The sequence below is a fragment of the Protopterus annectens genome, chromosome 8.part0 (assembly GCF_019279795.1).
Source record: "Protopterus annectens isolate FY-2018-M chromosome 8.part0, PAN1.0, whole genome shotgun sequence".
Taxonomy (NCBI): domain Eukaryota; kingdom Metazoa; phylum Chordata; order Ceratodontiformes; family Protopteridae; genus Protopterus; species Protopterus annectens.
The window spans coordinates 594,976,929-595,002,697 of record NC_056741.1 but is presented as its reverse complement, the minus strand read 5'-3'; the positions used below and the strand labels follow the sequence as shown (position 1 = coordinate 595,002,697).

The 25,769-nt window shown below is 42.6% G+C and overlaps 1 protein-coding gene across 1 annotated transcript in view; it reads left to right on the top strand.

Annotated features, from left to right (window-relative positions):
- Positions 1-25,769, top strand: part of HUWE1 (HECT, UBA and WWE domain containing E3 ubiquitin protein ligase 1) — a gene marked incomplete in the record, with an annotated part of 5,008,559 nt that overhangs the window by 2,394,633 nt on the left and 2,588,157 nt on the right. The window contains 1 exon segment of the mRNA XM_044079288.1: positions 642-876. Within this exon segment, the coding sequence (XP_043935223.1) occupies positions 642-876 (235 nt within the window).

Here is a 25,769-nt window from a genome sequence, read left to right as displayed (position 1 = left end):
AATCACTTATCAGAAACAATAGTATCCACTGTTTGCTTCAGGAAGTTGTATGTTGGATACGAAATGTGGCCGCTACCTAATGTTAGGTTTGCCGTTTCACCAGAAGATGTAGTATGCAGGACTAAGCCATGTTTTGACAGGTTGTTAATAAATGTTAAATTACTTTGAAGAATTGGAGTTTTTAACTTAGTTTTGAGAGCATCCTGTTTGGTTAGCAACTATGCCTTCCCATCCATCTTCCATTGGACCACTTTTTGGATTCCCATGGAAGGTTAACTGTTTCTTCAACACAATGTGCCTGCTGCATTAATTTTGTGTACTAGAGCTTCTCTGTATTATCTCTTTGAAATAAACTAAGGAAATGGAGTACCCACCTGTTTGAGGTTACATGTACCCTGTTGACTTCGATACATGCTAATGTGAAATTTGCTTCCTGAAATATAAAAAAAATTAAAATGTGTTTGGAATCTGCCTAATTTATTAAAGAGATGTATGTTATAAGAATTTGCTTGCTGAGTAAGTTTTGAGAAGCATTTTGTGTAACTGAAGTTTTCCTTAATTTTTGTTTGTGCTACTTAAGTGTACAGAATATTATCTTAAATATTCCTTGGTTGAGTAATTAAATCAATTTGTTTTGGTAGAACATTTAATTGGGCTTTATCTATGGGAGGAAAAGTTCCTGTGCCTGAAGGGTTGGAGCATCCAGAGCTTCCAGATGGTACTGGTGAATTTCTTGACGCCTGGCTTATGTTGGTAGAAAAGATGGTAAATCCTACAACTGTTCTTGAATCGCCACATTCCCTTCCAGTCAAGCTACCAGGTGGACAGAATGTGGCACAGTTCAGTGCACTGCGGTTTTTGGTAGTTACTCAGAAGGTAAGAAAAAAATTGCAGGTGTTGGAAAAGGTAATGGTGGTGTGTGGTTCTGTCCCCCCCCCCCAAACACATTTTCTATTTTTTCATGTACTAGCAAGGTAGTTGGGCTTGTTTAAAAATTGTTTGAATCTGTAACCTTAGCATAAGACAAAGATAAGCAAACATTTAAAATTTTTTTAAGATTTTACAGTTGCATTCATATGAATTGATTAAGTATCTTTACAGTGTTGCATTGCATGCAAGTCATTTAAAGTACAATGTGTACATGGAGTTAAAAACTGAAATTAGTTGATTTAGGGGTTAATTGGCTTTGCGTGATTACCTTGTGAAACGTTAGGATAGAGAAAGCCTGAAAGAAACTGTACAATGTAAATGAATAATTAGTAGTATTAGTTATGTTTTCAACCATTTGCACTGAACAGAAAGTTAAAAAGTAGAATATGATTGAAAGTTTCTTTTACCATATAATACCTATGAACATATAATTGCAGCCTTGACTATGGGTGGGAAATTGGAAATTCTTTGCAGTTCTGGCCCCCATGTCTCTGATAGATCAGACAGTATTGCCCAAACTAACATAGCCCACACAATTTCTAAACTTCTGAACTGTCATACCCCCTCATTAATAAATACCTGTGATACATAGGGACACAATTGGGTTGGGTTGCATGGCTTCGCTTATAAAGGGCCCCGGTGGTCATTAGAGCAGTATGTATACCTATGATGGTTCCCATACCTCTGGTGTAAGTTGAGATTGCTCTTGCTGTGGTGGTGTTCTAAGGGCAAGGCATCTGTTTATTAATTGGTGTTGATCATTTCTGATATCTTTAGAAGTAGCTTAGTGGAAGTTAGTAGGTGTCAGCTTGTGCTTAGTGAGGAAGAGAAATGTTCACTGAGACTGTATTGGTGTAGGCAAGAATTCGTTTACATATGGAGGGCAGGTAGTGAAGGATGCCATTTTTGGTTATCGCGACTGTATTAGTATAGGTAATAGTATAGTGGTGGGTTCTAGGTTCTGAGATGCATAAAGTGGTATGCTTGATGTTATGGTCTTTGGTATCCTGTCTGCTTTTTGTGCTGTTTGATGAAGCATGAGGGAAACCTGTTTTTGTCTTGAGGGTTACCACTTTCTTAGCTGCTTGGCTTTGCAAGTGAGATTGCAGATTTTATCGGTTAGTTTAACTTGCTAGATAATTGCTGGTAGAACTGACAGCTTTGAAAGGATAAGGATCAAAATTAGAAATGAATTAAGATCAATTGAATTAACATATTTTTTATTAGTTTTGACTTGCATTTGTTTTGGCATTGCTCTCTAGTAGTTTGCTGTTAAATCAGTCACCGGACTTTGAGGGTTCCATTTTGCAGCAGAGTTTTTTTTTTTTTTTTTTTTTTACTAAATAAAGAACAGTCTTGAAATTTGATAGATCCTGAGGAAGATTTATAAAAAGTGGGGGAAGTAGTTTACTAAAAAAGAACCTTAGAAAGTACTCTAGATTTTAGTGATGGAAGTGATTGACAAAGACTCTGTAAAATGGAGAGTGATGATGGACAATGCTAAATATGACTTCAGTAAAAGATGCCAAAGTTATCCAAGGTGGTTTGCAGAAACTTCCACAAGGTGGAATAATGACCTTGGCTTTAATGGTTGAAGATGTAACTTTAAATTGCAGTGTAAACCATTACTGTGGTATTGTTGTAGCATCTGAATGTGAAAGAAAAGTACAGAACATTGTCTGGGGAAAGAGCCTCGTATACGCCTGCTTTTCATGTAATTGTCACTGCATTTGGACAGGTAGGTACTGCTTTCCCTCCTGGAGCAGTTAATTCATCTGTAGTGACTTTGTTCTTTTTGCACTTGCCAGAAACTTGTTAGTCCAGAGGCAGTGGCAACCATATGGAATGCCAAGAGGGACCTGGCTTTAGTCCATAGATAAGGGTGAGTGTTTTCCTTTCTTGTTAGTTTATTTTTTCTTTACCTGGGTAGAGCACTGATCAAGTTTGTGTGCAAGGTCAGCTTGGGTTACATATATAATAAAGTAAGGTTAAGGGTATAACTGAATTTATTCAGTATAATAGCGTAATGTAATCCAGATGCAAAAGATACAAGTGTTTACAAGAACATTTAACAATAAGATTGGGGTGTTGAAATTATAATACAGGTTTTATAGGTGAAGTAAATGTGGTCCAGCCAAAAGAGTGGACATGGCATGTACAAGTGGAGAGTGAGATTTTTTTTTATCAGTAATGAGACTCAAAATGATAATGCTTAGAACAAAAACAGTAGAGCTAATAACTGGAGAAGTGGATATTGGATATAGGTGGGGTGGTTCGGGCAGACAGGGAAGAGATGGGTGTGAGTTTATATGTTGGAGCAGTTAGGAGGTAAAACAGCTAAGGATACTTACATTCAGTCCCTTACCATGCAGCGAGAAACAGGCAGAGAACCTCAGTCAGTGAGAGCGATTAAAATATTTCAGATGTGTTTATTCATCAAAAGCTGGGGACATTCTCTACCTTTTTGTTTTCAAACATGTTTTCTTGTATCCATTTGAAATCATTTGGGAGTTTTATAACAGAAAGCAAGCTTTCGAGACAATACCCCACTCGGGTATCATAGAAAAGCTCACCAGCTTAAATGTAAACCCATATGTCACAAGATGGGTTGCAAACTGGCTCAAGGACAGAACCCACGGGGTTAGAGTTGCTGGTGCCATGTCAGACTCCAAGCCGGTCACAAGCGGTGTCCCACAGGGCTCAGTCCTTGGCCCCCCTCTTGTTCGGCATCTACTTTTCAGAAGTGCAGGCAAACATAGGAGGATTGTGGCTGACAAAGTTTGCAGATGACTGCAAACTGGGCGCCATAGTTGAAAATCCATCAGACAGATATCCTTCAGAGAGGTCTCATAGAAACAGATAACTGGTGCCAGAGCCATGGCCTTAAGCTAAACGCCAAAAAATGTATAGTCATACCCTTTGGTAAAAACAAGGTAACCCCAAGTTACCACATAGGTGGCAATCCATTAAGCACAGAAGAGGTTATCAGGGACCTGGGGACCCAAGTTGACAGTTACCTTTCTTTTGACACTCACATTGCCAAAGTGGTTAGAAGGACCTTCTACATTGCCCACCTGATTATGAAGGGATTCACATCCAGATCAAGGGAGAGGTCATTGTTCCCCCCTGTACTCTTCACTTATCAGACCAATGATAGAGTACAATGCCCCATTCGGAATGTATCTAACCCGACACCTGCAGCAATTGGAAAGACCCCAAAAGTTCCTCACCAAAAGGATAAAGGGGCTCAAAAATATGCCATATGCTGCCCGACTGAAGAAACTCCAGCTCTATTCAGTCGCATACAGTCTGCTCAGAGGTGACCTGTGCCTGACATACAAGGCCATGTCCAACCCGGAATTAATGGACATGCTCCACCTCAAAAAATCCAAATCCACCAGAGCCGCAAGAGACTTAAACCTTAACACGGATATAAATAGGACGTGCTGGAGGGACAGATTCATCACCCAGAGACTCCCTATGCTGTGGAACAGAATCCCGGTCCATGTGAGACAGAGCACCTCGCTGGCTCTGTTCAAGAGGAGAATCTTGACCAGTGGATGGGAGATCGTAGGTTTACCCCGGGGATCATCTCTGTATCACTGCTGGACAGAGACACGGCAAACTAATGGCTATAGTATTCAACCTAAGGGGTGGTGAAAGCCACACAACTCTGGCTAGGCTTATAAATGCCCTAGGGCAGATAGCCTAGTATGAACCTATGAACCTATAAGAAAATCCCTAATCTTTTACATTAATTTTAAAAGCAGTCTCTTCCAAATTCTTGCAGAGTATTTTATAATTCTCACACTATTCTTACAAAATAAACTATATCATCTGCAATGGCTGCTGCTCAACAGGATTGTCTTCATCTCCCACCCTAAATGTGTAAGATAATTTTCCTCTGGTCATTCTAGTAAACCTTTCTCGTTCATAGAACAACTCGTGCAAAATGCTCTGGCAAGTAAAACTGCCATCACTGTGTTAACCCACTTCTGCTAGTTAACTGATTTTTTGCTGTTTTTCTTTTTGCATTCCTGTTTATCAGATGTTCTTCGTGTATCACTGTTGCAGTCATTACATCTGGGTAGTCTGCTGACACGTTGGCCTCAGTCAGCCTGAATAACAACGTCTTGGGTCCTGCGTCGGTTGCTGTCTCTTTTTCCATGACATCAGGTCGTCAGGGGTATAAAACAAGCAGCCAACGCCATTTTAATCAGTCTTTCTTGCCGCGCGGTGCCCGAAGCAGGTCATAAGTGCCGATTGAAATTTTCGTATTCGAGTTTCAAAACCAAAATCTTCAAACTAAAGCTAAGTGCCCCATTGGGGAAAATTTTCTTGCTCCTTACCGATGTCGGTAAAAGTTAATAATTGCATTACTTGTGGGAAGCAAATACCTCATAACGATTTTCATTTGTACTGTATTCCTTGCCTAGGCCCTGATCAAAATGTGCCTTGCTGTCAGTTTTGTGCTATATTTAACCAACGCACCATCAAGCGCCGGTATATTTTTGCTTCTAAATATTTTGGTTCAAGATTTAACTACCCTGAAATGTCTGTTAGCAGTCCGACTACCGGAGTTCACAAAAAATGCAAGGAAAAAGACAGACAGTTCGTCTAAGTCCAAAACTGACTAAGCTTCTCCTAAGCCAGTCTCCGGTACTCAGTGAGGTGCTTTCGCAGCCCCTGATACCCGCTACTTTTGAGTGACAGGCCTCTACTGAGACCCATTCGGAGTCCGGTATGCCATGAAATTCGCAAAGTATTGAACCTGCGGATGTCTCTCCCTTGAATGGGTCTGGAGCCGCTGAGCAGGCACCGGCTTCTGAGGGTGTTTTCAGGCTTCAACATTATTACATTAAACTGATGCCAGCAACAAAAACAAGGTAAAAAACAACTACTTTGTCTAAAAAAAATGATGCATGAGCCACGTGTTCAGGCCCCTATGCCTAAAAAACAGATGATCAAAATGGCTGAGGATTTAATTACCATCATCAGGGGTTCCCAAACCCCCCTGCTAAGAGGCCTAGGCAAGGCACTGATTATGAATTTTCAGATAAGGTTTCCATATTTTCTGATTTCTCTTCTGATCAGGAATTTTCTATTCCACCCTCTGAGGATTCTGATGCAGAGGAATCCATCCTATCTGCATCTCCTCCTAAGGATCTCTCTTTTGGAGAGACTTTGCATACTTTAAGGGAACATTTTCAGTGGGAGAGTCAGGACTTCTCTGAATCAAAAAAGAGGCTTAGGGATTTCCTTCTTCCTCAGCATAGGCCTTTGCAATACCTCCTGTATTAGACATTGTTGATGTGTTTTTGGAATCAAGCATGGCTCCTGATTCCCTGCTTCCGGCTCCTAGTAAGCCAGACAGATATTACAAGGTTCCTGACTCCCACAAATTTCTTTTCAAAAATCCTGCTGCTGATCCAGAGACTATTTCTCAGGGTCCCTAGGGTGTTGAGACTTCTACAGCCAAAAATCCTACCCTTTCTGATAGAGATTCCAGGGCGCTGGGTAGATGGGGTAAGAAGGTTTATACTTCTGCAACCTTGGCAATCAGGGCTTTAAACTGTCAGTTTCATATGCTTAAATATCAACAGCATGTTATGGGCTTACTGAAACAGAAAATGATTTCTAATTGTGTGGAAAATAGAGTTACAGGATTTATTGCTTTCAGCAGAACAGGTTGGAAAGCATACTTTGCAATGTCGTTTTGATTCCTTGGAGGCCTCTTGTAGGGCCGCCGTTACTGGATCTGATTAGAAGGCATGCCTGGCTCAAGGAACATAATTTGCCTGATCATGTTAAAGCTAAATTGTTGGATGCCTCTTTGCAGCATGATACTCTGTTTAGTAATAAGGCAGAAGTGTTTTAAAGAAAATGGAAGACTAAGCTAAATCTATGCAAACTGTAAAAGATTTCTTGCAAGTGCAGCCACCCAGGTTCAGTAGGCACTGGCCTACTAAAAATTGGTCCTTTCCTGTGTCCAACAGAGCCAGTTAGGGCAAACCCAGGCGCTCAAAAGGCTCCAGATATCAATCACAGGGTTTTTACAGGTCAAAGCAATGGGGTGCCTCCACCTCCAAATCTGGAGGGAACAAAGCACAAACCTACAGTAAGCAGACTCAATGATTTCCTTCTATCTCCAAGCACTTATCTTTTGGCAGCCCCCTTGGGGAGAAAACTAGCACTTCATGTTCAAAATTGGCCGTTAACTACCCAGGACAAGTGGGTATTAAACATAGTATCCCAGGGGTACAGATTTCATTTCCATACTTTGCCAATTCCAAACGGATGGCTGGATCTGCCACAAAACCAGTGGGCAGAGACCCAGGAACAAGTTGTGTCCCTTATGGATATGGGGGCTATTCAGCCGGTACCAGAAAAGGAAAAAAGACAATAATTTTATTCAAGACTTTTCCTGGTACCCAGAAAAGACAATTCATGGCGTCCAATACTGGACTTATCGATTGTGAACACATTCCTGGACATTCCAAACTTCAAAATGCTGACTTTACAACAGCTGCTGCCTGTGCTAGGCAAGAATGCTTGGTTAGTAACTTTAGACTTGAGGCATACCTGCATATCCCAATAAGGGAATCAAGCAAAAGATACCTCCGCTTCAAAGCAGGTTTTTTTGCATTACCAATTCTCTGCACTGCCCTTTGGCTTATCTACTGCACCCAGGGTCTTTACAAAGTGCCTGGCACCAGTAATTGCATTCTGCAGACAAAGAAACATTAAAATTTATCCTTATCTAGATGATTGTCTCATTCAAGCAGAGGACAAGGACAGTCGTCTTCAATGTCTGGCGTTTGTAAAAAGGCTTCTAGCATGCCTAGGGTACAACATAAACGAAAAAAAATCAAAACAGGTACCCCCCTCAAATAATTGCATTCTTGGGTGCAAGCTTGAATACAACTGCCCAGATGGCTTACCTCACGCCAGGCAAACAGAGGCAGTTGACAACATACTTCAAACAAATGGCAACAAAAACCCAGTTTATCTGCAAGACAATCCTGCAGGCTTTGGGGTTCATGGCATCCTGTATTCTACTAATGCCATATGCGAGACTGCATATGAGGAAACTTCAATGGTACCTAAAAAGTTTTAAAATCCACAAAAGAAATTTACCTACCTTTTATTTATCCTTGGACCTGAGTGAATAATTTTACCTTGGATTTTACCTACCTTTTATTTATCCTTGGACTGTGTCTAAACTAGGACATTCTGTGTCTTGGTTGCTTCACCATTTCTTTATGGATTTTTATGACTTTATTGTACCTTGGTGGAGTACTTATCCTAGCTGTTTCCTTTCTAGCATTTTCTTGGATACCTAAAAAGTTTATGGAGTCAGCATTGTCACAGCCTGGAAACGATGATATCTCTCATTCCCTGCCTACAACAGGAGTTTCTTTGGTGGGCAGAGACATGTCACCAAAACAAGCGACTGTCAGTCACTCTACTACCCCCTGCCTCCCAAACCCTAACTACAGATGCATCAGATTATGCTTGGGGGGCCCACCTGGCGGGGAGATGCTTTCAGGGCAAATGGAGCCCAAACCAAATGCATCTGCATATCAACCAGAAAGAAATGCTATCTGTTCAGAATGCTCCGACAGCCTTCAAGGACTTTCTTCATCCAGGACAACTACTGATAGATGGACAACACCACAGTTATGTGTTACATAAGCAGGGTGGTACACATTTCTACCCCTTTTGCAGACTAGCTATGGCCTTGTGGAACACAGCCTTGACTTAACAAATACATCTTCAAGCTTAATTCCTGCCAGGAAAGCAAAATACTCTGACAGACGACTTAAGCAGAAATCTTATGGACCTGCAGAAATGGAAACTGGATCCACAAATCTTCAGCGTGTTACCACAGAAATGGGGAAGCCCCAGACATAGATCTATTTGCCTCTCCCCAAAACTATCAGTTGGACAAATTCTGCACAAGAATTCATCACAAAAAAGCATGGAAAGTGGATGCTCTATCCTTCAGCCGGAAAAACCTATCATTCTCTGCCTTTCCCCCTCTGCCTCTACTCTCCAAGATCTTACTAAAGGTCAGACAGGAAAAACCAAAAATTATCCTAATTGCTCCTGACTTGCCTCGCCAGCACTGGTACCTGCTTCTAAGGAATATGTCACACCTTTCTCCATGGTACTTGCCTCAAACACCTCATCTACTGTCTCAGCAGAACTATCAAATGCTGCACACTCATTTCCAAACTCTGAATCTTGCAGCATGGCTAATCAACTAATTATTCAATCCACATCTCTCAGTAAATCTGTGATGGATGTAATTTTGGAAACCAGAAGGCCTAGTACTAGAAAATCTTATGCTGGTAAATGGAAGAGATTTTGTGTTTGGAACCAAGCGCAAGGAATAGACGCAGCAAAGCCCAATATGTCTCAGATTTTACAATACTTAACTGAGATGCTTGACAAGGACTTATCTTTTTCTTCAATAAAAATCCATGCATCTGCCATCTAGGCTCATTACAACACAGAACCTCCCCTCTTTTCTCATCCACTGCTTAAACAGTATCTTAGAGGCGCCAAAAATTTAAGACCACCCAGGAGAACATCTACTCCTGCATGGGACCTTAATTTTGTGCTGGAAAAACTCACCCTCCCTCCTTTTGAACCAGCAGCTACTATGGATATAAATTTTTTATCTTGGAAGACAGCTTTTCTTTTGGCAGTGACTTCAGGAAGAAGGGTTTCAGAACTACAGCTTCTCATGGCAGTGGAGCCTTTCATTATCTTTTACCCTGGCAGGGTGGCCCTCGGGACCAATCCTTTTATGCCTAAGGTGGTATCCAGTGTAGCTCTTAACCAGACCATTCACCTGCCAACATTTTTCCCAAATCCACAAAACAAGGGGGAGCGGATTCTGCAGTCATTGGATGCACACAGACTTTTAAGATTCTACTTACAGGACAAAATCTCAAAGTCTGAGCAACTACTGGTAGCATTTGCTGCAGGATCAGAGGGGAAGGCTATTTCAAAGCAGACTATTTCTAAATGGATAAGCCAATGCATTCGTTTCTGCTATTTGCAACATGGTAAACCTGTGCCGAAGGGGATCAGATCCCATTCAACCAGGGCTGCCTCTACTTCAGCAGCTTTTTTCAGGGGGGTCCCAACCAAAGGCATTCTAGGAGCTGCTACTTGGAGCTCTGTTCATACATTCACAAAGCATTACCATTTACCTCTCTTCCCTAAATCCAGGGCAGGCTTTGCCACTGCAGTCCTGCAGGGCCTTATAGCTGCCCCTAATGCTGTTTTGCTCCATCTTCCCACCCATAGCTTTGGGAATCTACCCAAATGTAATGACTGCAACAGTGAAACACGAAGAACATAGTACAGTTGTGTACAGTTACCATAAATGTAGATGTTAGTGTATTCACTGCTGCAGTCTGGGTTACCCAGCTGCCATCCCCTATTCTATACCTTTTCTTTCCTTCACTATACTCAAAAGCCTTTGTGGTGTATTTGCTTTTAGTTGAAGGTAAATTTTATGTTTCTAAGGTGCATTTATATATTTACAATTTGTATATATTTTTGCTCCCCATTTGGGGGGGCACCTGACATCTGGGACAAGAAAAACTGATTAAAATGGTGTCTGCTGCATGTTTTATACCCCTGACGTCATGGAAGAGGAGACTGCAACCGACGCAGGACCCAAGACTTTGTTATTCAGGCCGACTGAGAGCAACCTGCCAGCAGATTACCCAAATGTAATGACTGCAACAGTGAATACACTCTAATATCTACATTTATGGTAAGTGTACACAACTGTACTTTTTATGAAAACAACCTAGGCATAATACTCTGTATTTTCTGCCTTTTTAGTTCAATTTTTTTCTGACTAAAAATTTCCTTCACCATATGCATGTATTTTACAGTATTCTGTAAGATTTTACTCGTTTACCCTTATTTATATTTTCATGCATATGAAAGCCCATATATATAATTTAAACTTATTCCAGCTAGAATTTCCTCTATTCTAGCATATTTTTTCTTGAGGCATGCATCTCCCACTTGAATGCTTGAATCTTCTCTTCACACACTATTCCTTCATCCCTCAGGTAAGCTCTATAGCGCATCACTGCTGTACATCTTACCTTCACTTTCTCATTTTTCATTACACCCTCAAGTATTTTTTTTAACCAACCCCATTTACCTACTTGGCTTGGTGCTGAAACTTCACACTGAAAAAAACATGGTTTCTTACCTACATTCTGCTATTTCACCATACCAGCTCTGTTTAATCATAAGTGCATTTGCCTGGACTAATGTAAACCTTTTTCCTTACTGCTGCTTCAAAACAGGTGAATGTTGTGGCTAATCTCTGACTACATTCTAATAGCTGTTGACACCAAGTTAATCAGTTTTAATGAAAAGTGAGGTTTTGTTAACTTAAGAGCAAGTTCATCCATTGGGCTTGCTTGTTTCTGGTTGTGCAGTGGTGAAATTTAGCTGTTGCACCTAGTAAATTTGATGCAGAAACAATCCATCAGGCACATGGAGTTCTGATGTTAAAACCAAAGTAGTTGCATGCTAACCAGTGTTTTGATCATTTTTATTTTCTTTTACCTGTGTTGCATGCCCACTAATCACCAGAAATATGTGCCTACAAAAGGTGAATGCTTTCTCCTTCCTGTTCCTCAGTAAAAGAAGAGCTGCTGCTTTCCGTTCTTTCAATTCTAGTAGACGTTGCTTTCCTTCTCACTTGAGTTAATGGGTGAAAGCGGTTACTGACATCAGAGTTCACCTTCCTTTGGCATTAATAGTATTTGGGTGTACCTTCATCTTTGTCTAACCTACTCAAATCTTTTTCTCTTTTATTGTGCTACAATGCCACATCCTAATGACTTCTAATCCACTCTATCCTAACTCTCCACTCTCTTTTACTTTCAAATCCCCTATTTCCTTTTTTTACATTTTTTTGCCATCATGTGTTCACCTTTAGTCTACACCAGAAGCTCTGTATTCTGTTATTACCTTGCTGCCTTTTTAATAACCACTTAACATTTTCTTTGCAAACCGTACTCGGTGAAATAAAAAAAAATAAAAAAAATCAAACTCAATCCCCTTCATCAGACGAGCTTCAATAATGTAACTTCCTGTTCAGTAACAGCACACACTGTTGAACTCTAGATTTAAAAAGTGTTGAGTTTCCTGACAAATGTTCATACATTATATTTCAGCCTTAACATCTCGCCTGTAAATTGAATTATTTTGCTCAGTCAGTGCCTTTCACAGTAGTGTTCTTTGCTGCTACTGGATACTGATAACACCTTTCTGACTTCCATCTTTGTTATAGAAACATTAAAAGTAAATCTGGCACACTTAGAACCTGTATTTTCAGTCAAACTAGAGAAGTAATCTGTTTTGTAATTCTGACTGAAGAAGGGAGACGCACCTTGTCCCCATGTTCTAAAATTCCTGTTCCTGTTTAATAGCTAGTCTAGCACAAAAGCTGGAGGATTACTGTCATCAAGCAGCTGAATCTGTCTCTTATTTAACAATGATCTTAAATGGCTAGCAGCACTAACCCTTCATAGGTAGGTACTAGGCTATCGGCCCAAGGGCATAAGTAAGCGTAGCCAACTAATTTCCCTGGCTTACTCCAACCCAAGAAAGTTAATTTCCAGTGCCACAGAAGTGATCCCTGGGGTGTATTTCCTATTTCCCATCCACTCAAGATTTTTCTTGAGTCTCAATGAGGAACTTTGCTTGACATAGATGGGTAGCTTATTCCAGCATATGGGAAGTCTCTGAGACAGGAATCTATCCCTCCAGCATATCCTGTTTATTGTGGTGACAAGGTTTAGGCCGCTAGAGCATGTAGCTCGGAGGGATTGGGATTTCTTTAGGTGTAGCATGTCCAGCAGCTCTGGCTTTGACATAGCTTTATATGTTAGGCAAAGATCACCTCGGAGTAGCCGATACTTTACAGAGTAAAGTTGGAGTTTTTTGCAGCGGTCCGTATATGGCATCTGTTTGAGGCCAGTAATCCTCTTTGTGAGGTACTTCTGTGTCTTTTCCAGCTGCTGCAGATGTCTTGAGGTACATTCCAAAAGGGGTGTTGTACTCTAATGGATCTGAGTGTTGAGTAGAGGGGAACAATGACCTCTCTTTCTTAGATGAGAACCCTTTTGTGATGGTGTGCCACTTAAAAGGATTTCCTGACTACTGTGGCAATGTGATTGTCAAAGGAGAGACTACTGTCCACCTGGGTCCTAAGGTCTCTTATCACACACACAGCGTTAATGCTGCCATCTACATGGTAGTTCATGGGTACAGAGTTTTTACCAAAGAGGATAACAATGCACTTTTTGGCATTGAGCTTGAGGCTATGGCTCTGACACCAGGCATCTGTCTCAGTGAGGCCCTTTTGTAGGATGTCCACATTATTTGGGGATTCGACTTTAGCTCCTAGTTTGCAGTCATCTGAGAACTTCATTAGTCAGAGGCCTTCTTTGTTAGCCTGTACTTAAGAGAAGTAGATACCAAACAGGAGAGGTCCAAAGACTGAACCCTGTGTTACTCCACTTGTCACTGGTTTGAAGTCAGATTTGGAGTCTGCAACTTTTACAGTGTGGGTTCTGTCAGTGAGCCAGTTGGCAACCAATCTTGTGACATAGGGATTTATACTTAGGTTATTGAGTTTAGCTGTAATTCCAGAATGGGGGATGGTGTTGAAAGCCTTGGCGAGGTCAAGATAGGCTGTGTGGAACCCCTTTACCCTAGTCTATGGCCTTGGTGACTGCCTCAAAGAAGTCGACCAGGTTCAGGAGGCTTGATCTGCCTTTCAGAAACCCAAACTGGGTGGGGTCCAGAGTTTGGAGGTTACAAATGTCTTTGTTTATGAATTCCATGATACGTTCCATGGCCTTGCAGACCAGGCTAGTCAGGCTAATAGGGCAATAGTTCCCAGGATCAATGGTGGCTCTCCCTTTGTGGAGTGGGATAACTGTTGCTGTGCGCCATTCAGTGGGCACAAAGCCTGACATGATGCTAGGATTGAACATGGTGCTTAGTTGGGGAGTCAGTTAATTCTGAAGTTCATTTAAAAAGCAGCCTGGGATGTTGTCTGGTCCCATGGATGCTGTGTTTTTGGCTTTAGAGTGTGCTTCTTTTTACCTGTGTAGTTGTGCTTACAGGGACTCTGCATTCTTCCTGCATAGATATGGGCCCTTTAGGGGGTGAGGGGGTGGGGGTAAAGTTAGCACTGAACCTATCTGCCAGGATGTTGACAACATCAGTTGGTTCTGTAATTTTTGTGCCATTTTGCTGTAACTCAGAGCAGATTTGGGTGTTACCATTGAGATTCTTGACATAGTTGTAGATTGCTTTGTGGTTGTCTTTAGAATCCGTGGCTATCTTGTTTTCGTAGCTAGCTTTGGAGGATCTTATAAGGGATCTCAGCTTCTTACTGAGGCTGACCAGAGAGCTCCTCCACTCATGGAATTTTACTCTTTTGCAGCAGTTTCTTCCTTCTGTTGTAATTTGTTTATGGCAGGGGGCCACCAGATTGGCTTCCTTTTTTTGGAGGATAGCATCATTCTGTTTGGGATATCACAATCCATGCACTCGTAAGTGCTTAGAGTGCATTTGTGTAGGATTCAGCAGTCATAACTGTATTGTCCATCTCCATGGGTGTCATGAAGTTCGCCAACTCTGTCTTAAGAAGCATGAAGTTGGCTTTGGAGAAATTTTATGCCATTGTTTCCTTAATGGGGGTTCGGGACGGGATGTGGATATCTAGGGTGATCAGTTTATGGTTGGATCTGACCAACGAGGAGTTGACTTCAGGTGTGGAACACCGGTCAATCATGTTGGTAATGACTAGGTTTAGGATATTCTTGCCCTTGGTGAGTGTGTGATTAGGTTGATCAAGGACATTGGAATTTATGAATTCCAGAAAGCGCTTACCGAAGGAGTTTGGTACACGAGTAGTTTTTCCAGTTAATGGTGAGGTACTTGAAATCTCCCAGTATTGGGGTGTTTGGTTGAACCCTAATATTTTCCAGTATATCAAGAAAAGAGGAGTGGGAATCCTGGGGCTTGGTGGGGGATCTGTAGCAATCTACAATTTAGATTGCAGTTTTGCCCAGAGTTATTTGCACTTGGATAACCTCAGATAAATTATGCTGAGCAACTAGCCTGGAGGTGCGGATATCCTTAATGAATTTGGGCACACCTCTTCCTTTGGTGTTCTGGTCCACGTTAGATGGCTGAAAAGTGCGGTATGAGTTATAGCCTGGTAATGCAGGGGTGCTCTCTGGAGCCTTGAACCAGGTCTCAGTCACTGTACAGATATTTGTTTTCTCCATTTTAAGGAGTGCTTCAAGTGAGTGCATTTTGAGATTTAGACTTCTAACATATTGAGTAGCATTACCCTCCGTTTTTGCTTGCCTGTTCCAGTTACGGTGGTGAATTTGTCATTTGAACTTTGCCTAAAAAAGGCACTATAGGGGTGGCAAGAGCCTTTGCCTGTATCTGGAATCCCAGGGGTGACAGGTGCAGGCCATCTCTAGCAAAGCATCGTGATCTGTCTACCATGTCGTCCCAGGCAGACAGTACTGGATCCCCTTAGAATGACACCAGAAGCTTAGCCAATTGTTGAAGTAGATCATTTTGTCCTTGTATTGCAGTGGCAGGATGCTTCTCAGGGCTAGGGTCATAGCTACCTGGGCTACAAGATCGGAGAGCTCTGTGTCTTTTCATGTAGTCCAGGGAGGTACGTCTCGGGTCGTTCACACCAACATGGACAATCATGGAGTCATATTTGTACTTGTGGAGTGAGCTGAGTGCGTGGGTTATGTGGTGGATCCTGGCACCCGACAGGCAGCTGACAGCATCTTTCTTGTTTAGCCTGGTGAGTGGGGACATCAGTGTGCCTGACCTATAGAGTCACCTATGACTAGTGTTTTGAGTACATTGTTTTGCCTTATGGGCTGTGGTTGCCTGGCACACCGAGTCTGTGGGCTTGTCATTTGGGTTGTGTTAGTGGGGGGGGGGGTTTGCATGTGTTTCTGCTTTAGAGGTCTCTCTTGCTTGAGCAGATTATTATTGAGAGCCTCCGTGAGTGGTGTAGGTTTGGACTATGTGATGTGTGTGGTGCAAGTGTTTACCTACTCTTGACTGTCGAGTTCAGTCTTGGTTTGAGATGGCTTTACCTCCAGTTTGGCTAGATAAGTGCATCTCTCACAGGTTATAATGTTGGGTGGTAAGAGGAGAGGGTTGTCTCTGTACATGAGGCAATTGCTACATTGCCCTGAGATGCCCAGATTTATCAGATAGACAGGAAAGAACACTGGGAGCTGACCCTTGGACATGCTTGAATAAAAAGCTATTTTCCTCTAGGATTGTGAGTACAAGAGCTGTTTTTTTTTCTCCAAGCAAGTGAGGAAAGTAACTACAAAAACTGTTTTCCTCCAAGTAATTAGGAAGGCTTAGTGCTGTAGTAGTTTGTAGCTTATTTAGTGCTTACAACATGTTCTGAACAAGTGCTGGGTACGAATAAGCAAATTCAAGTGCTAAAACTAAGAATTTGGATTTGGATCTTGCTGTAGATAGACTACCTAGTGCTTACCATTCCCACTGCTAAGCTAGAAGGCTTCCTCCAACACAGTTCGCTATAAAGCCTCTGTTAATTTTGATAGATGAGTGATCAACTCCTTAATACTCTGACTAAACGCTCCTGAAAAAAGTTATTCTTCTGGAGTACTTGTGTTTAAATGTTGCAGATAATATATTTTCAAATAATAAATTAGCTCAACTCTGCACTTTCTAGTCTGTTATTCAGCTAGGTACATTCTCAATCCTTCCTATCACAGCTTGAAACTACTCACTCTGACCACTACCAGGCTTTGGCCATTCCTCATAACTGTCTGACCACTGCCGTAAGCATAGCTCATTGTTTTAAAAGCGTTCATACAGATGTTTAATGTCCAGTATGAGGAGCCCTGCGTTAGGATGTGTGTGTGTGTAAATATCCTTCAGGTCCTGCAAATGACAGCAGTATTGGGAACAGAGGGAGGGTGGTTGTATTGTATGGACATGAATGAAAGGATTCATTGTTATAGTAAGTATATAACTTTGGTGTTCTAGTTATTTAGTCAGTGTCATCTAACTTGTGGGTTAGAATCCCAAGCTACGTGAAAAGTTAAATGGCATTGTGATGGGTGACTGTTAAAGATGTAGGCTCCAAAGGAAGCCCTACCCATGGAGATGGAATCCCATTTGTGTCACTTGATGAAAGTGTGCATTGATGACCAGATTGCATCTGCACAGATTTCATCTCTTGAGGAAAATCTGAAAAAGGCTGTGGAGGTAGCCACTGATTTAGTAGAATGAGCTTTAATTCTAGCTGACTAAGGGAGACTGTGTAGAGAATACATAGGAAATGCAATTTGAAGGTCACCTGAAAAGAATAGACACTGCAATCAAGCTTATTAACTGTAAAGAAAATTAAAAGCTGCAAATCTTTTCTGAAGGCTTTGGACTTGAGGGTAAAACTGCAGTGAACATCCAGAGGATGGAGAATATACTCCTTTGTTGATATAGTTCTGGAGAAGTACTTGTAAGTGGATGGTCTGCAATATGGTTTCCTCAGAAGCCACTTTTGACAAATGATGGATTTGTATGGAGAGAAACTTTGGGGAAGACCAAATAAGATGTCCTATTCACATGTTGCAGTATTCATAACAGTAGGGAGGTTGCTGTCTGCAGCGCTGACTTCTGGCCAGTATACCAAAGTTTTGCTTCAGGAGGGTACGTGTGACATCCTGCGCCAGGGCTATAAACTGACGTAGGGTATAAAAGTAATGTCTGCATGTACCTTCTGCAGAATATTTCTGCCACAGTGAATGTCTGACTCCAGTTCGGAAAGCAAATTACTATTTCAGACGTCTGCTACAGAGAAGTATCTTGTGGGGTTTTCATTGTCTTTGGTTTTTACTATACGTACATGTCCACTAGAAAGGGGAAGTGTGCTTTTGGGAAACAAATTCCTCACAAGGACTCTCATAAGTGCATATTCTGTTTAGGTGAGGCCCATCACCGTACGTCCTGCCATATTTGCAAATCTTTCGTTCCAAAAACCCTTCGCAGCAGATTGGCCCCACTTAAGCTTTACCTGGAAAGTCAGAGGCTCGGATATCTTGCGCTCTGTATGGAGGGAGGAGCAGGCCTATCCAAAGAGCCGTTGTAAAAATGCCATGGCCCTATTCCCATGCTGCGCCTCGGGTGTAAGGGGAGATTCTTGAGACTGATGAAAGGCCAGGATCTCTTCAGACCCCTGTTTCTTGCTAGGCCCAGGGACCACGATGGAAGTTGGACTGGTGGAAAGCTCTAGTATGTTTGCTGAGGCAAATCAGCTATCAGATCCTGATGTCTGAGGGGAACCATGATCGTTCAGTTGGAGGGCCCTGCTCTTGTTCCTCCATCCACCCAGATGTCGGCTCCCTCTCTTACTCTGCCATCTATTCCAATGAAGAGAAAACATAAAGCAAGACCCACAGAATCTCAACCTGCCCCAGGTTGGGAATTTTTCTCTTCATGTCTGTTTAAGGCATTCCAGGCCCTACAGACACAACAGCGACCAACTGTGTCTCCTACAGGGCTTCCTTTACTTGCATCCAAGGAAGATCTCGCCTCAGATGAAGATTCTGTGACCTACAAGTCTCAAATTGATTCAGCCAAGGACTTTATTACTGCAGAGGAAGAGGATCCCATCACCCCAGAGAGTCCCCTGGGGAAGACTTCACCTTTGGTGATACCATCTCCCTCATGAGGGAACATTTTAAATGGCAGGCCTCGGAGGTCTCTGATAGTAAGAAAACATTTTGACCAGCTTCAAATAGAACAGTCATCCCCTTAAGCTGTACCTATTTTGCTTCCTGCCCTCCAGGATGCTTTCTTAGCCATCTCTGACACCAGATTCACAGCCACCAGCATCTAAATGTCCTGACCATTTTTATAAGGTCCCACAGGACACAGTGTTCCTTTTTAGAAACCTACCAGCAGACCCTGCTGCTTTTGAAGTCTCTGCAGATAAGAGAACCGGGCATCTACCTTCTACTGCCCTCTAGCCTACTAATAAAGACAGTAAATTTATGGGTAGACCAAGGAATAAGGTCTATGGCCCACGTACCTGCTGCAGTGTCAGATGTCCGCGCCAAGAGGGACTGAATTTCTGGAAACCTGGCCGGATGAATTGGAAGGAAAAAGGGTAAACCCACAAGTAGAATACTGCAACATGGAAGAGAAGGACATCTATGGTTATAGTAAGATTTTACACAACTTTCCTTTATGAATACTGCATCATGGAAGAGGACATCTAAGGTTATGGTAAATTCATACACTATTCTGTACTACTGAAGAGAATGCTTGAAGCGCCGACAGCTTTCTTGTAGAAGTTGTGGCCCCAAGAAACAGTCTTGCACGAAAGGAATTTCATTAGAGTTGTAAATGCTGGTTGAAGTGGAGGTTTTATCAAAGCCTGTAACATTAAATGTAGGCTCCACAGATGACCTAGGTATATGTTGGATCCTGATGTTTCCTTTTCTTATCTGCCTAAGTAAATGGGTATATCTAATCTGAAGTCAGCAACTTTTAGATTATCAGATGCAGGGCTTCGGCTCCTCCCCTCTACTGATAATTGCCTTCAGTCCATACAGTAGCCCAGATCTTATTTGCCCCTCATTAGATGTGTATTTTATTTCATTGTGTGGATAGTTTTTTGGAGACTAGTTCTTTTTTTATAGGTTCATAGGTAGGTGCTAGGCTATCTGCCCGACGGCATTTATAAGCCTAGCCAGAGTGTTGTTTTTTACCTCACCATTGATTTAACTGAGCATCTGTCAAGCGGAGCCAATGAAGTGATCCCAGTTGTGTATTTTCTTTTACCCATCCACTCGTCAAGGCTTCTCTTGAAGAGTGTTAGTGGGGGGCTCTGCCTAATGTAGTTAGTAATTTTGTTCCAAAGCATGGGGAGTGTCTGTGACTGGAATCTATCCCTACAGCATGTTCTATTCATTGTTGCGAGGTTTAGCTCATTAGAACACGTGGCTCGCAGTGACTTGGATTTCTTTAGGTGGAGCATGTCCATCAATTCTGAGTTGGACATGGCTTTGTAAGTCAGGCAGAGATCACCTCTGAGTAAGCAATATGCCACTGAGTACAGCCAGAGTTTTTTTCAGTCGGGCTGCATGGGACATAAGTTTGAGGCCAGTAATCCTCTTAGTGAGGTGCTTTTGTGGTCTTTCCAGGTGTTGGAAGTGTCTTTTGAGGTAAATCCCAAATGGGGCATTGTACTCTATGATGGGTCTGATGAGTAGAGGGGTACTATAACCTCTTTATTTCTAGATGCGAACCCCTTAGTAATTGGATGGGCTGCATAGAAGGATTTCCTAACTACTTTGGCAATATGATTGTCAAAGGAGAGATTACTATCTACCTGGGTCCCCGGATCTCTTATTACCTCTTCTGTATTAAGGGGGCTGCCACCTATGTGATAATTCGTGAGTGTTTTGTTTTTCCCAAATGGGATGACTATGCATTTTTTGGCATTTAGCTCGAGGCCATGACTTTGACACCAGGTGTCTGTCTCAGTAAGACCTTTGTGAAGGCTGTCCGTGTCCGCCAGAGAGTCTGTTATGGCTTCCAGTTTGCAGTCATCGGCAAACTTGGTTAGCCATAGTCCTGTGTTTGCCTGTACTTCTGAGAAATATATGCCGAACAGTAGGGGTCCCAGAACCAAGCCTTGTGGGACACCACTTGTGACTGGTTTAGAGTCAGACCTGGCACCCGCTATTCTTACTGTGCGAGTTCTGTCTGTAAGCCAGGTGGCAACCCATCTTGTGACGTAGGGGTTTATGATCAGGATTTTAAGTTGTTCTATAATACCCGAGTGAGGAATGGTGTCTAACGTCTTGACGAAATCAAGGTAGGCTATGTGAACCACCTTTCCCTCGTCTGTGGCCTTGGTGACTGTCTCGAAGAAGTCAACCAGGTTTAGTAGGCATGATCTGCCCTAAAGAAAGCCGAACTGGGTCCGGTCAAGTGTTTGGAGGTTCCCATTGTTTTTGTTAATGAGTTCCATGATGATGATGATGTGCTCCATAGCCTTGCAGACCAGACTAGTCAGGCTTATGGGGTGATAGTTACCAGGGTCAGCTGTGGCCCCTCCTTTGTGGAGCAGAATAACCATTGCTGTGCGCCATTCTACAGGTACGTGGCCTGTGGAGAGGCTGAGGTCGAACAGCGTTATTTAGGTGGGGGGTTAGTTTGTTCTGTAGTTCGTGCAAGACGCAGCCTGCTACACCATCTAGCCCCATTGATGCTTTGTTTTTGGCTTTTGATAGGGCTGTTTTCACCTGTGCTTCAGTGATATCCAGGACACTACACTTTTCTGGTATTGTTGTGGGCTATTTTGAAGGTGAGAGGGAGGTGAAGTTTGCACTAAATCTATTTTCCCTGATGTTCTTCGTGTTTCACTGTTGCAGTCATTACATTTGGGTAATCTGCTGGCAGGTTGCCCTCAGTTGGCCTGAATAACAAAGTCTCGGGTCCTGTGTCTGTTGCCGTCTCCTCTTCCATGACGTCAGGTCGTCAGGGGTATAAAACATGCAGCTGACGCCATTTTAATCAGTCTTGCCGTGCAGTGCCCGAAGCAGAAGCAGTTCACAAGTGCCGGTCGGCCAACTCCTGAAATTTTCGTTTTCGGGTTTCAGAACCAAGGTCTTCAAACTTGTACCCCTTTAGGGAAACTTTTTCTTGCTCCTTAACAGTGTCAGTAAAAGTTAATAATTGTATTACTTGTGGGAAGCAAATACCTCATAAGGATTTTCATTTGTACTGTATTCCTTGCCTAGGCCCTGATCACAACGTGCCTTGCTGTCAGTTTTGTACTAAATTTAACCAATGCACTATTAAGCGTTTGTATATTTTTGCTTCTAAGTACTTTAATTCAAGATTTAACTATCTTGAAATGTCATCAGTCAGCAATCCGACTACCGGAATTCACAAAAAACGCAAGGAAAAAGATAGAGACAGACCGTTAAGATCCAAAACTGACAAAGCTTCTCCTAAGCCAGTTAATGGTTCCAGTACTCGGGTGCTTTCGCAGCTCCTGATGCCCGCTTTTGAGTCGCAGGCCTCTACCGAGACCCTTTCGTAGTCTGGTATGCCGCGAGATACTCCATTGAACCTGCGGATGTCTCTCCCTTGGATGGGTCTGGAGCCGCTGACCAGGCACCGGCTTCTGAGGGTGTTTTCAGGCCTCAACATTTGTATATTAAACTGACGCCATCATCAAAAACAAGGCCAAAACCTACTTCTAGGTCTAAAAAACTGACCCATGAGCCATGTGCTCAGGCCCCTATGCCTGAAAAGCAAGTGATCAAAATGGCTGAGGATTTAATTAACTTGATCAGGGCATCCCAACCCTCCCCTTTTAAGTGGCCTAGGCAAGGCACTGATTATGAATCTTCAGACCAGGTCCATTTCTTCTGATTTCTCTTCTGATCAGGATTTTTCTGGACGACCTTATGAGGACTATGATGCAGAGGAATCCATCCCTTCTGCTTCTCATCCTGAGGATTTTTCTTTTGGAGAGTCTTTGCATACTTTAAGGTGACACTTTCATTGGGAGAGTCAGGACTTTTCAGAATCCAAAAAGAAGCTTAGGGATTTTCTTCCTAAGCATAGGCCTTTGGCTATACCTCCTGTTTTAGACATTGTTGATGATGTTGTCTCAGAATCCAGCATGGCTCCTGATTCCTTGCCTCTGGCTCCTAGTAAGCCAGACAAGTTATTACAGGGTTCCTGACTCCCACAAATTTCTTTTAAAAAATCCTGCTGCTGACCCTGAAACCATTTCTCAGGGTCCCAAGGGTGCTCAGGCTTCTACAGCCAAAAATCCTACCTCTTCAGATAGAGACTCCAGGGCGCTGGATAGATGGGGTAAGAAGTTTTATACCTTTGCAACCCTGACAGTCGCAGCTTTAAACTGACAATTTCATATGCTTAAAAATCAACAGCATGTTATGGGCTTACTGAAACAGAAAATTATTATTTCTGATTGTGTGGAAAATAGAGTTACAGGACTTACTGCATTCAGCTGAACAAGTTGGAAAGCATACTTTGCAATGTGGTTTTGATTCCTTGGAGGCCTCTTGCAGGGCCTCTGTAACTGGATCTGTGATAAGAATGCATGCTTGGCTCAAGGAGCAAAATCTGCCTGATCATGTTAAAGCTAAATTAATGGATGCGCCTTTACAGCAGGGCAGTCTGTTTGGTAATACGGCAGAAGAGGTTTTAAAGCTGGAGGACAAAGCTAAATTTATGCAAACTGTAAAAGATTTCTTGCAAGTGCAACCACCCAGTTTCAGTAGGCACTGGCCTACTAAGAATTTGTCCTTTCCAATGTCAAACAGCTGCTCAGGTCAAACCCAGACGCTCCAAAGACTCCAGGTGTCAGTCACAAGGATCTAACAGGACAAAACAATGGGGCACCTCCACCTCCAAATCAGGAGGTAGCAAAGCACCACCCTACAGTAAACAGTCGCAATGACTTTCCTCTGCCATCTCCAAGCACTTATCTTTTGGCAGCCCCTTTGGGGGGGAAACTAGCACTTCATGCTCAAAATTGGCATCTAATTACCCAGGACAAGTTGGTCTTAAATATAGCATCCCAGGGGGTACAGATTTCATTTCCCCACATTGCCAATTCCAAACAGATGGCCAGATCTGCCACCAAATCAGTGGTGAGAGGCCCAGAAACAAGTCTTATCCCTCATGGATATGGGGGATATTCAACCAGTACCAGAAAAGGAAAAAGGACAAGGATTTTATTCAAGACTTTTCCTGGTACCCAGAAAAGACAAATCATGGCTTCCAATTCCGGACTTATCCATTCTGAATACTTTCCTGGACATTCCAAAATTCAAGATGCTGACACTACAACAGCTACTGCCTATTCCAGGAAAGAGTGCCTGGTTGGTAACTCTAGATTTAAGAGGCATACCTGCATGTCCCAATCAGGGAGTCTTGCAGAAGATACCTCCGCTTCAAAGCAGGCTGTTTGCATTACCAATAATGTGCACTGCCCTTTGGTTTATCTACTGTGCCCAGAGTCTTCACAAAGTGCCTGGCACCAGTAATTGCATTTTGCAGACAAACATTCAAATTTATCCATATCTGGACGATTCTCATTCAGGCAGAGGACAAGGACACTCCAACATCTGGCTTTTATAAAAAGGCTTGTAACATGCCTAGGGTGCAGCATAAACGAAAATAAATCACAACTGGTACCCTCTCAAGTTACATTCCTGGGTGCAAGCTTGAATACAACTGCCCAGATGGCTTACCTCACGCCAGACAAACAAATTCAATTGGCAACACACTTCAAACAAGTGGCTACAAAAACCCAGCTGTCTGCAAGACAAATTCTGCAGGCTTTGGGGTTTATGGCATCCTGCATTCTACTAATTCCATATGCAAGACTGCATATGAGGAAACTTCAGTGGTACCTAAAAAGCTTATGGAGTCAACATTGTCACAGCCTGGAAACAATGATTCCTCTCATTCCATGCCTGCAACAGGAGTTCCTTTGGTGGGCAGAGACGTTTCACCAAAACAAGGGACTGTCATTCATTCTACCCCCTGCCACCCAAACCCTGACTACAGCCGCATCAGACTAAGCTTGGGGGGGGCCCATCTGGCAGGGAGATGCATTCAGGGCGAATGGAGTCCAAATCAAATGCATCTACATATCAACCAGCAAGAAATGCTAGCTGTACAGAATGCCCTGACAGCCTTCAAGGACTCCCTTCATCCAGGACAACTACTGATAAAGACCGACAACACCACAGTTATGTGGTACATAAGCAGGGGGGTACACATTCCTACCCCCTTTGCAGACTAGCCATGGCCTTGTGGAACACAGCCTTGACTTACCAAATACATCTTCAAGCTCATTTCCTGCCAGGAAAGCAAAATACTTTGGCAGACCTAACCAGAAATCTTATGGACCCACACGAGTGGAAACTAGATCCACAAATCTTCAGCATGTTAACACAGAAATGGGGGAGCCCCAGACATAGATCTATTTGCCCCTCTCCAAAACTATCAGTTGGACAAATTCTGCTCAAGAACTCATCACAAAAAAGCATGGTAATTGGATGCTGTATCCTTCACTGGAAAAACCTATCAGTCTATGCCTTTCCCCCTCTGGCTCTACTCTCCAAGGTCTTAAGTTAGGAAAAAACAAAAATGATTGATTGCTCTGGACTTGCCTTGCCAACACTGGTACCCACTTCTAAGGAATATGTCACACCTTACTCCGTGGTACTTGCCTCAAACACCTCATCTGTTGTCTCAGCAGAACTGTCAAATTCTGCACACTCTGCTCCAAACTCTGAATCTTGCAGCATGGCTAATCAACTAATTTCACTAATTACATCTCTCAGTAAACCCGTGATGGATGTCATTTTGGAGGCTAGAAGGCCTAGAACTAGAAAATCTTATGCTGATAAATGGAAGAGATTCTGTGCTTGGAACCAAGCACAAGGAATAAACACGGCAAAGCCCGATATTCCTCAGATTTTGCAGTATTTAACTGAGATACTTTTTCTTCAGTAAAAATCCATGCCTCTGCCATCTCTGCTCATTACAACACAGAGCCTCCACTCTTTTCTCATCCCCTGCTAAAGCAGTACCTCAGAGGGGCAAAAAATTTAAGACCTCCCAGGAGAGCACAGACTCCTGCATGGGACCCCAGTTTTGTGCTGGAAAAACTCGCTCTACCT